This window comes from Cavia porcellus, unplaced genomic scaffold (assembly GCF_034190915.1).
Source record: "Cavia porcellus strain 051 isolate PalLab524CR breed Dunkin Hartley unplaced genomic scaffold, mCavPor4.1 scaffold_2, whole genome shotgun sequence".
NCBI classification, from domain to species: Eukaryota; Metazoa; Chordata; class Mammalia; order Rodentia; family Caviidae; genus Cavia; species Cavia porcellus.
The window spans coordinates 66,784,976-66,797,836 of NW_026947485.1; the positions used below are offsets into that span (position 1 = coordinate 66,784,976).

Below are 12,861 nucleotides of genomic sequence, written 5' to 3' on the forward strand. Positions count from 1 at the left end.
TCCTCTGTTGAAGCCTCCTAGTCTGTGAAAGGGTCCCCATTCCTCTCACTCACCTCAGGTCGATGCAGGGCTCCCCGCTAGTCCCGCTTTCAACTCCGTTCGCCGATTCCCACTCTCAGAACTTTCACGCACTCTCTCTCCCTGCTGTGCCGATTGGGACGCAACAGTGGCAGCAGGAAATTCAAATCGCAGCTTCCAGAGGTGCGGGTTCCAGCTTCTGAGCTGAGATTTTATCTGGTCCTGTTATAGCACTGGGATTGCATTTCCAGTTGATTTCTCTCGGCTTAGTTCATTCTTGGGTCAGCAGGGTATATCTCCCCTTGCTTAGGACTCCTCACACCACATCATTCCTGGATTTTAAGCCTGGCAATCTCAGAGAGCCTCTGTAGCTGCTGTTATCTGTCCACCATGTTCTCCCCAACCTGCATCAGTCTTGTCTGACACTGAGTCCTCACACTGTTCATTTCTGTTGCCCATACTTTCAATAGAAACTTCATCTCCTGAGTTTCTTCTTGGAACTTATTCATGAACTTTATTTGCTACAGTGGCATTCATACTTCTATTGTTTTGTTTAACTTTTAACTAGTATATTTTGTTAACTCACTGAGCATTTTTATTTAGTAAACCCTTGTCCACTTAGTTACATCATCTTTGAGTTCACTGAGAACTCAATTGATCTACTGTCTGTTCTTATATAATTTCATGTCAATCAGCTGTTTGACTTTTGATTAATTCATAAGGTACTATGAATTAGTTTGGGTGAAGTGGGGAGTTTTTGTAGGCATTATGTTGCCTTGTTTTATGTGTTTCTTTTCTTTTCTGGATTTTCAGGGTTGTTGGTCAATTACAGTGAAAACATTTTGTTGCTATTATGGAGATCACTTTAGTTAGTATCATTGCTGGCAAGAGTGTAAACTAATATGACCACAATGGAAATCCACATGCAGATTTCTCAAAAGATTAAAAATAGAAATTCCAATTGACTTAGCTGTTCTCCTTCTCAATATCCTCCTAAAACAGTCAAAGACATCAATCACATCACAGTGATACTTTCATACCCATATGTCTTAGTTACTTTTTACTTGCCACTGAGACAAAATACCTGAAGCCCAAAGTTGGGAAAGGAAAGATTTATTTCTTACAGCTTTTGGAGGTTTCAGTCCATACTCAGTTGACTCCAAGGCAGGCTGGCATGGCTGGGCCACAGTTCATGGAGGCTGCAAACAGTAAGACAGAAACCAGCAAAAGAGCAAGACACACCTTCTTCCTGCCGTTACATTACATCCTGGCTCCACCCCTTTGTGGGTGTAGCACTGACACCATCAATCCAAGCACTAGACAATGAATGAACCAATCACAAATGCATAGTGCAAATTCATGAGGCCTGGGGGCCACCAACATAAACCATGACATTCCACCCCTGGCCTCTAGGACTCATGTATATCCTTTATACAAAAGATATTTAGTCCACCTCCAAGAGTTGCCAAAGTCCTAACAGTTTCAGCATTGCTGAATAGTCCAAGCCTCGAGTCTCCTTCAAGATTTATGGTAAACTTTTAAGTGTAACCCCTGTACAAATGAAATAAGGTTAAACATTTCTGAAATGCAAAGACACAAGATAAACATTACCATTCTAAAAGTTACAAACAGGGGAATATAAAGCATTGGAAACAAAGCAAGTCCAACATCCAGCAGGGCAAACATTAAGTCCTAGAGTTCCATGCTCAGCATCTGAAGCAATCTGGTTGCAATCTCCAAAAACCTTGGGTGATTCTATCCCCATGGCACTACCAGGGATTTCAACTCCCAAAGCTTTTCTCTTAAATCTTCTCTGCTCGCTTTTTGTGGCTTTCCTTGGATCATCCACGTTCCTGGCTTTTCCAAACTTCTAGGGTCTCCATTGTACCTTTGGCTTCGCCCTTACATCTTCACAAATTGCCCTCTCAGGGGCACACTGCTTGGCCTCCCCGCTTTGCAATCAAAGTGGAAGCCATCTTACCCTCAGAATTTGTGCATTTTCCTTGCACCTAAAATCAGCACCATATGGATGCCGCCAAGGTCTGCTGCCAGCTGAAGCAGTAGACAGGCTTTTCTCTCTTGGCTGTAGAGGTCAGTTGCCTGGATCACAGAGCTCTGTTTACCTGATTATGAGAAAAGCTTTTCTATGTTGCCACCATTCTGGAACCTCATGTGGCCTCCATTGCATTCTGGAGCATGGTGCTCTGCAGCACTCTCCTCTGAACAAATTCTTTCACTTTTGCAGTTTTGACCCCATGCTTCCTGGGATGACCTGGGGCCATCTTTCTTATCTCTCTGTTTCTCCTCAGCAAAGTCTCAGCTCCATGTTTAAAATCCATAGTATTCCTGGAATTTTCCTTCTGGCCAAAGTCATAGTATTGCAAATTATCCTGCTGGGCTCTTTGCTCCTGATTTGCAACATAAAGCTGGCTAAAAGCCCCCAACAGTAGCCATGCCACAGCCTCAATATTCAATTGCTTTTTAATTTCTTTTTCAAGATTAATCAGTCCATTGCTCTTTGTCTTCGTCTCAGGCAAAGTCTCTGGGCATGAACAAAATGCACACAAACGTTCTGTCAAGCCCTAACACACATCATGGGGAGTTCAACAACCAATGTAGTCCTTCTTCCCAGCAGAAACCTCCCAAGCCTGGTCTTTAACCTGGTCTTTCTATCAGCCTTCTGGTCTCCTGAGCTCTGACCAGAATCTCCTCTACAGAACAGCCTAAGCTGCTCCAGCTCTATGCATCCAGACAACATGTCCGGACCTTTCCAAACTCTGCCCACAAGTCATTTCCAAAGCCTCTCCAAAAACATGGTCAGGTATAGTCACAGCAAACGACCCCACTTGTCAGTACCAAATTCTGTCTTACTTTTTATTCACCCACTGAAACAAAATACCTGAAGCCCAAAGTTGGGAAAGGAAAGATTTATTTCTTACAGCTTTTGGAGGTTTCAGTCCATACTCAGTTGGCTCCAAGGCAGGCTGGCATGGCTGGGCCACAGTTCATGGCGGCTGCAAACAGCAAGGCAGAAACTGGCAAAAGAGCGAAACACACCTTCTTCCTGCCATTACATCACATCCTGGCTCTACGCCTATGTGGGTGTAGCACAGACACCATCAACCCAAACACTAGACAATGAACCATCACAAATGCACAATGCAAACTCATGAGGCCTGGGAGCCACCAACATAAACCATGACACCATATTTATAGCAGCACAATTCATAGTAGCTAAGTCTTGGAAGCAGCCTATATGTCCATCAGCAGATGAGTGGATAAAGAAACTGGTATTTATATCCACTGGAATACTACGCTACCACAGAGGATAAATCTGAGTTATTTGTAGGAAAATGTATGCACCTTGAGAAAATAATGTAAAATACATCAAATATGCAAGCCTAAATATCATATGGCTTAAATATCATATCTTATATGAGAAAACCATTCAGATACACAAGCTTAAATATCATACAGTTTCCCTCATGTAAGAAACCCATAGTGTTAACAAATTAAAGAGAAAAAATAAAAACAAGAAACATAGAGATGGAGTTTACAAATGAGAAGGGGACCAAGAGATGGAGAGAGGGAGGAGAGAGGGAAGGAAAAGAGAAAGTAAAATGAATTAATATGTATATATACACATCTTCTTACAATGCAAATTTCTTACAATGAATGGAATCATTATGTATTGCAAATATGCATTAATAAAAACAAAGAGTGAGAAGAAAAAGTAACTTAAAACGAGTAGTTTCATTTATTAATATATATAAAATTATTATATAGCTTTCACAATAAAACAATTATATTAGGGGATGATGAAGCAGAACAATAGCAGTGAAGAGGTATACAGAAATATACTCCAATACCCATGGAAATTCAATTCATGAAAAGTATTCCATCTCATATCATTGGTTGATGGACTTTTAAGGTAAATCAGTCGACCTCTTTATCATTATACAGTGACCTTCTTTGTCTCTTTTTATAGTTTTTGGGTTAAATTCTATTTTTTCATATAATTATGTCAAATTATAATTACATAAAAATTATGCTTTTAATTGGTATTCATTTGTATAAAATATCTTTCCCAATACCTTTACTTTTAGTTTGAATGTCCCTAGAAATGAAAGGACTACCATGCAGTTGGGTCTTGTTTTTTAATCTTTTCTACCATTGTGTCTTTTGATTACGGAATTTAATATATTTGTATTCAATTGATTGGTAAGGTTTTACTACTGTCATTTTATAGTTACTGTATAGTGATAGAATGTCAATTCATCAAGAAAATATAAAAGTTATAAGTTTAAAAAGTGTATGGACCCAACATTGGCATCTTTAAATTTATCATGTAAATATTTGATTGATCTGAAGAGAAAGATAATAGTAGTAGGAAACTTCAACAATGTGGAAATCAACAATGTATGCATCGTCTAGACAAAAAAAAATCCAGTCAGAAATAAAAGGAAACTTTGGATTTGAATTATTCTTTATAGATCTGACAGAAATACCTGTGCATGAAACATTCTATTCAACAGCAGCAACAGAATTCACATTCTTGTCAAATACAAATGTTCTCCAGGATAGATCAGGTTCAGCCTCAAAATAAAAATGAAATCACATCAAATATCTTTTCTGGTAAAAGTAGTATTAAATTAGAAATTGCTAATAGGAAGAAATATGGAAAATTCACAAAAACATGAAAATTAAGCAATCTGCTGCTGAATAACCAATGGGTCAAAGAAGAACTCAAAGCAAGAGAAAAGAATACCTTGAGGTAAATATCAGACCAAAATTAACAGGATGCAGTAAAAGTTCTAAGTTGCAAGTTTATAACCAAAGTGATTACACGGAAAAACAAGAACCTAATGTTACATGTAAAAAAAACTTTAAAAGAACACACTAAGCCTCAAGTTAGTAGAGAAAAAAATAAAAACAACGTGAGTGGGAATGAATGAAATGAAAACTAGAAAAATAAAAAAGATCAGCAAGATTATGAGTTTTTTTAAAAAGATAACTTAAATCGGCAAACTTTAGTCTGATTAATGAAGCTCAGATTTGACTTCCTGACTCAAAAACAATTGGCTTTCCATCTACTGCTGTCCTCTATTACATGTTCAGGCAGTGGAATATTTCTACATTTTAAAAGTTTATTTTTATTTTCTTTCTTGGTAAGTCTGATTATATTCCTGAAAGACTGCTTAGGAGAGGAAATCATTGGAAATCTTACCATTGAAGAAACTCTCTGCTTGTCCCTCTGGAAGATTCATCTTTTCAGTTATCTATTCATCAAATGCTACAAAGAAAGAACACAAATTTACCTTTTCAAATGTATTCTAACAAATTTAATGAAAACTTACCTAATTTTTAAAAAATTGAACAGAAAATATTCATAACCAATGAAAGGATTTATAGTCTGAGATTTTAAAGTTACTGATATTTTAATATTTAGGGCTAAGTTAGTTAAGGTGTATAACTTGGGGGTTAACTTGACAAAGAAGAAAAGGTCAAATATTCAAGGTAACCATAAGACTAGCAATGGTTAGTGGCAGTGACTTTGTGAATGTTCAATAAATTCTTAGTCCCAGCAAATGATCTTCTGAATCCACTGCATAGGAAAAAGTACAGACCAAAAAGATTGCTAGTACAAGCACTCCTGAAAAGTAACTCTTTGGGAGTGAAGAGTTGCATGTGTAAATAACATGCAATCTGTATAATGCTTTACAGGCTCCATATTTTCCTACTGCACAAGTCTGCTAAATCTGTTGTGCACATTTTTTAGGATTACCGCATGCAGATAGCTTACCAATGCCCTCCTGATAACCCTAAAAACACAGCTGAGTCTCCCTCCATATTTCTACTCTGCTCTAATTTCTATGAATATTGTGACTTATCAATCCTGGTGTAGCTACTGAGGTTACAAAAGAGTACCTAAGAAAGGAGAACAATGAAATTTGTCCTGAGGCTGCTACTTGTATTTCAGTTTTGGTGCTTGGAATAAGTAAAGGAACACTTGCTAGCTGTCAGTGAATGAAAAAGCCTGGGACATTCTATTAAATAAATAAAAATACTTGCCAGGATCCCAACCATGAATAGTTCTTTCATGTCTTCCATAAAAATAAGCTTGACGTCTGTTCAAAATGATGATGAATTGAGAATTAGGTTTATTTACATAATACTTAAGGTTATAGTTGAAATTATTTTATTTATTTGATAGACTATATTTGTGTAATATTTTACTATCTTTGTTTTGTTAAATTGAATTCTTTTATACATCCACCAGGAGAACTAATATGTTTAAGAAAATACAATCAAAATAAGTGGAATGTCACTTAAAATAACAAATTTGCAATGGAATTAACATTGGAATTATTTACTTGTCTGTGTCCCATTAGTGGGATATAAGCTTCACGAAGGCAAGGATTCAGTTTTCTTTTCCATCATTATACCCCTGGTGACAAAGACACTACCTATTGCACAGTAAATACTCAACAAATATTTGTTGAAAGCAAGGCAAATTTTCTCTTAAATAATAGGAGGATAGATGACTAATATCTAGAATGCCTAAAGACCTCAAAAATATTAGACCCCCTCAACAGATCCAAATGAATAGACACTTCTCAAAAGAAAGACAAATGGCCAAAAATTACCAAAAAAAAAAGTTCAATATCTTTACCAGTAGAAAAATTCAAATTAAAACAACACCAAGATTCAACCTTAATCCAGAAAAAAGTGGCTGTCATCAAGAAATCAGTTAACAAATGCTGGTAAGGTTGTTGGCTGGGAGACATTCCTATACTGTTGGTGAGAATGTAAAGTAGTACAATTACTATGGAAATCTATGGACATGTCTCAAACTGAAATTATAAATTCCATCTGGCCCGGCTTTTCCCTTTCTAGATATCTTTCTGAAAAAGCTAAAGGCATCATATTATATGACACATGCATACCCATGTTTGCAGCAAGACAACTCATAATAGCTAATGCTTGGAACTGAACCATGTGTCCATCAACAGGTGAATGGATAAAAAAAAAGTGTGGCATTTATGCACAGCAGCATACTATTCTGCCATAAGGAAGGATGAACTTCAGTCATTTGTGGGACAGTGGATGCAATCTGAGACTATAATGTTGCGTGAAGTAAATTAGACACATACTCTTAAAGGTAGCATGGTTTCTCTTCTATGAGCAAGCAAAATTTTAAAGAAAAAATAAAATGTAGATAACAGGAAGTAGGGAGACAGGCCTTTCTTAAGGGGAGGGGGTCAAGAGGTGAAGTGAGGGCAGAGAAAAGGGAGGGAAAGGGGTTGGAAAAAGGAGTTGGGGTACGTTATGCACATGTACCCACTTCACACAAGGTATATAAATATTATATGCTGCAAACATCTACTAATAAACAAAATGAACTTTAAAAACTATCGTGAGATCTCAAAACACCAATAAAATATGCTAAAGATTTTAAAAATGAAAAACAATAGTTTAAAAATACAAAATTATATTACCCACTAACAGCAAAATGACAAAAATAGCGGAAGCTAAAATTTTCAGGTTCCACAGTGGAGATTCAGTGAGTAACGTACAGTTAATAAGTCATGAAAAGAAGACAGAGTCATCCTGTTCAAATATATGGCAGTAACCACAGAACTACAAATGGGATCATATAAAAGGGTTAGCTCTGAGAAAAATGTGTGTGGGATAGAAAAGCTAATTTTTTTATCTTACAGTTTTCAGGGGTTTTTTTTGGCTTTTCCTTACCATATAGATATGTTATTTTTATTACATAAAAAGCATAAAACATTTGCTGATAAGTAGCTTAGCATTCTTTTCAAACATACTGTGTATTCCAAAGTGCACTTACTAAAAAATAAAATGAACATACTCATTCATGTAAAAGTAAAAGGCACAGCAAAGCCACAACAATGCTGTCGATAATATTGCAATAAGTGTCAGCATTATGATTCCAAACATGTCAACTGAAATGAAGAGAAATATATTTTAATAACAGGAAATATATTTTAATAACAATATTTTAGAACAAGAGCAGTAATGCTACAGTTTACCTTTCCTAGTACAGTCTGATTCTTAAACACACAGTCACAAATCATCATTGAAAATAATGATAGAATCACATGCATCGCACATTCCAATAAAACTACCTTTAACATGACAGTCACAGTAATATTTGAAAATAATCTGGGTTGCTAAAGGAGTTAACACTGAATACTTTCTCTCTGATGAAACTGTAAGGCTGCTGGTTTACTGTTGCCTTTATTTTTACTGCTAATTTCACTTCTGGCTACATTATGGATAAAGTAGCAATTCGCTCAGGTTGCTACTGCAAGAAGATGTAGCAGTTTGTTACTTGAGTGGCAGCAATTTGTTAGTAGCAATTTGTTTCTCTCGTTTTTCAAACCCATGCTTTCTGGGAAAACGGACTTCTAACTCTGGTAAAATTTTCCCTCTCAATTCTATGTCCCTTGTTAGGTGGGTAGTAAAATGAAATGAGAAGAAACAGGCACGAGTTGGAGACCAGATTTTCTGTTCATACTAAATTCATGAAATATTATTTCTTTATAAACTACAAACTCATATGAATTACATATATCACATAATACCTGAAGCACATAGATAATTGAGGGCAAAATTGTACCTCTTTCTTCACAACTCATTATTCTAGTTAGGTTTTCTTGTATAGTTAGGACTCAGCTACAAAGTATTTTGTTTCAACTTTTCTGAAAAATTCTTTAAAGACACTGGTACTTTTTACTTGATAAGTAGCATAAAACATACAAAAAGTATGATATTACAGAAATAAAGGTTCTTTGATGATTGACATATTCTCAGTTATAAGGAGCCAACATTCAGAACAGCTACTTTAATATAAACTATAGTAGCTGAGGAAATTTAGTATAATAACACTTTGGGGCTCAGTATGTCCTCATTCTAGGATGAATGCATCAGAAACTCTTAAAATAATACAACAACATAAATATTCCTTAACTGGGCTGTGTGTATCATAAGTCATAGATTTTTAGAAAGGAAATTTAAAGTTCTTAACAAGTGGCATAAATGGCACAGCATCCACCAATCAGATTCTGAGTCAACACTGGCTGAAAACGACCAATAAGCCTGTTTCAAAGAGAAACAGCAGGGCCAGGGATTTAGCTCAGCGGCATAAGCACCTGCTTGGCAAGTGTGAGCTCTTGAGTTTGATCCCCAGTATCAAAAAAAAGGGGGCGGGGAGAGAAGGAAACACTGATGAACAGCCCTGTACTTGCTACATTTTAATAGAGCAAATATAACAATTTAAAATCCTCCAAATGCATAGTAAATGACTAATATTTGAAAGTCAATTGAAATAAAGTATATACAATTCAAAAAAGGATAACTCACTCCTACAGTTTGCCCAATATACAGAACTGATACTGCAGCCATAATTTGGAAAACAGTATTTTTTGCAAATGCGTTCTTCACTGCACCAAATACACTGGATTTGGAAAGAAAAAGAACAGAGTGTCAAGCTTAATAACATTAAATATTTAGCACTAGTTCAGTAAGTAATCATTATTATTCACAGTAAAGCTACTGGCAACCTACCCAGGTCATCGTACCCCACCCTTGCACCAAAACCTCAGCTGTGGTGAGTGTTGGCTGCCAATAGCTCACCACACCCCCTGCCCTTGGTTAACAGTTCTTAGTGGATGAAGACTACCTCACCCTGGCTACTAGGATCCCTCTAGGCAATCACTGATAGGTGTGGGGCTCCCTACAGTGGGCGCCCTTGCCTCAAGTCAGGGACAGCTCTGCCTGATTTTTTGCCCAAGGTTACAAATAGTTCACAACAAATGTGGGCTTTAACTGAGAGCTAATTCTTTCTTGGTTCTTGTCCCTTATTCTCTAAATCTCATCTTTTTCATGTGATTTTGCCAAAGCAAAATCCCTCATCCACCCAAACCCCTTCCTCAGACTTCACATTTAGGGAACTAAATCCAAGCCACTATTTCACAACATTGTCCCGAAGATCATGTTAGACAGCTTTTGAACTGACTCCACTCTTTCCCATGCCTCTTGTCTGCAGTGTGCTCTGTGGAAATTTTCTGTCTCACTGACTCGTACTGCTGTCAACCAGCCTTACTTTATCTCCATCGCCCTTCTGCTCACTGTGGCCAAATAATCATGTGAAAGTAGGACAAATGAACTCTAAGATCTTCGTTGAAGTGAGCAAAAGGAACACACAATGGTAAAAACTAACATGGGAGATAAGACTAGAACTACAACAGTAAAAACAGAAATGAGAATCAATACTCAAAAATCACTAGCATTCCTCTACACTAACAAGAAAATCACAGAGAGAGAAATAAGAGAAGCCACACCCCTCACACTCGCAACCAAAATATGAAATATTTAGGAATTACTCTCATGAAAGAAGTGAAAGATCTATACAGGGAAAATTATAATATACTGAAAAATGAAATTGAAGATGATCTCAGAAAATTGAAAGACATCCCTTGCTCATGGATAGGAAGAATAAATATTGTTAAAATGGCCATTCTCCCAAAACTGTTATACAGATTCAATGCAATCTCAATAAAAATACCATCAACATACCGTATAGATCTTGAAAAACTACTCCTAAAATTCATCTGGAGCAAGAAGAGACCCAGAATAGCAAAGACAGTTCTAAGCAGCAAAGGCAAGGCAGGAGGCATCACAATCCCTGACTTGAAGTTATACTACAAAGCAACAGTAGTAAAATCTACATGGTACTGGAACCGAAACACAGCCGAAGATCAGTGGAATAGATTAGAAGATACAACCGCAACTACAAACACACTCAACCACCTTATCTTTGATAAAGGGGCCAAACATGTTCACTAGCAGAATGACAGTCTCTTTAATAAATGGTGTTGGAAAAACTGGCTCTCCATATGCCAAAAACTAAAACTAGACCCATGTCTATCACCATGTACTAAAATAAAATCTAAATGAGTCAAAGATCTGAATATTAAAACAGAAACACTAAGTCTATTGGAAGACAAATTGGGTGAAAATCTTGAAGACATAGGGGTAGGTAGAGAATTCATGAACAGGAATCAAACTGCACAGGAAATACTTCCCAGAATCAATAATTGGGATCACATCTTATTAAAAAATTTCTGCATGTTAAAAGAAATCTCCAGCATAGTGAAAAGAAACCCACAAACTGGGAAAAAATCTTAGTGAACTGCCCCTCAGACAAAGGACTTCTGCCTAAAACATAAAAAGAACTAAAAAAAATCAGACCCCCAAAATTCAACCCAATCCAAAAATGGACATCTGAGATGAATACACAATTCTCAGATGAAGAAATACAAATGGCAAATAAAGACATGAAAAAATATTCATCATCATTACTCATTAGAGAAATGCAAATTAAAACCACATTGAAATTCCATCTCCTGAAAGAATTGCCAAGATCAAGAAAACCACCAACCACAAATGCTGGAGAGGCTATGGGGAAAAAGGAACTCTCCTGCACTGTTGGGAATGTAGACTGGTGCAACCATTGTGGAGGTCAGTCTGGAGATTTTCACAAAGCTAGAATTGGAAGTCCCATTTGATCCAGCTATTCCACTTCTAGGCATATTCCCAGAAGAACTAAAAGCATCATACCACAGTGATATATATGCACCCATGTTTATAGCAGCACAATTTGTAATAGCCAGATCTTGGAAACAACCTAAGTGTCCATCAACTGAGGAATGGATAAAAAAGTTGTGGTATTTTTATACAATGGAGTGCTACTCAGCTATAAAGAATGATCACATTGAGATATTTATAAATAAATGGACACAGCTTGAGACCATACTCATAAGTGAAAAAAACTCATGTATAAATACCGAATAGTTTCCCTAGTGTAAGAAATGATAAGAATACATAAAAGTATGTGGTAATCATGATTCCCAGTTATATTGGTTTAAAGCCATATAATGTTTTCACTCATTAATTGGGATGGTTTTAATCTGGGTTGTTTGATTTTATTGTCTGTGATAGTACGAATAGCTATTTTGAAGAAAACAAGACATCATAATAGCTAGTGCTGATTTAATATCATCTTGCTTTGAAGTCCCATCAAGCTGTTGTTTGTGTGTTTCCATTGGTTTTAACATGTTGTATCTTATTGTATTTTAATATATGTGATAGTATAAATAAAATTTTTATAGGCAAAGAGATAATATAGAAACCGTTGTTTGTTTAGCTGGATCTAAATACCCTATAATACTTTCATTCTCTTGAATGGTTTCACACTCTCTTGATATGTTTGATGCTATAGTATACGAAGTTATACTCAAAATATTTCAAGGAAAGAGACACTATGGTAACTACTATTATGTCAGGTTATCTGGTGGTAAAACACAATGATGCTTAAATTGTTCGGTTCTGACCTGTGTTGTTCTGTTGTTATGTCTTCTTTTATCTCAATCTCCCTCTTTTTTTTCCTTTTTAAAAAAATTTATTTTTTTAATTAAGAGAAAAATAAATTTAAAAAATAGTGGGATATATTACAGTAACTTTTTTGTTTTCCTATTAACCTGATTTGAACCCCTATATTGCTCTCCCCATCTTGTTTTGACTGATTTTACTCTATTCTGTTTTGTTTTATAGTATCAAGTTTGAGGGTATAGGCAACCACTTTGAAGGCAATAAGATTTACTATGATGCCCATTATGGTTTGACTATTATCTTCTTTTGAAGTCCAATGTAAGGTCTCCAATGTTTGGGTTTCTTCTGTACTGTTTTGTTCAATTCTATTATACCTGATGATATAGGCAACTCTTTTTAAGATAGCAAGAGGCATAATGGTAA

The 12,861-nt window shown here is 36.2% G+C and overlaps 1 protein-coding gene across 1 annotated transcript in view; it reads right to left on the reverse strand.

Moving 5' to 3' along the window:
* Positions 1 to 1,115: 1,115 nt before the first annotated feature.
* Positions 1,116 to 12,861, reverse strand: part of Pttg1ip2 (PTTG1IP family member 2) — a 39,530-nt gene continuing 27,784 nt past the window's right edge. Inside the window, exons 3-7 of the mRNA XM_063243083.1 lie at positions 9,409 to 9,502; positions 7,895 to 7,988; positions 6,091 to 6,146; positions 5,246 to 5,311; positions 1,116 to 4,614 (exon numbers count right to left, since the gene is read on the reverse strand). Of these exons, the coding sequence (XP_063099153.1) occupies positions 5,298 to 5,311; positions 6,091 to 6,146; positions 7,895 to 7,988; positions 9,409 to 9,502 (258 nt within the window). The 3' untranslated portion in view covers positions 1,116 to 4,614; positions 5,246 to 5,297. The remainder of the gene's footprint in view (positions 4,615 to 5,245; positions 5,312 to 6,090; positions 6,147 to 7,894; positions 7,989 to 9,408; positions 9,503 to 12,861) is intronic.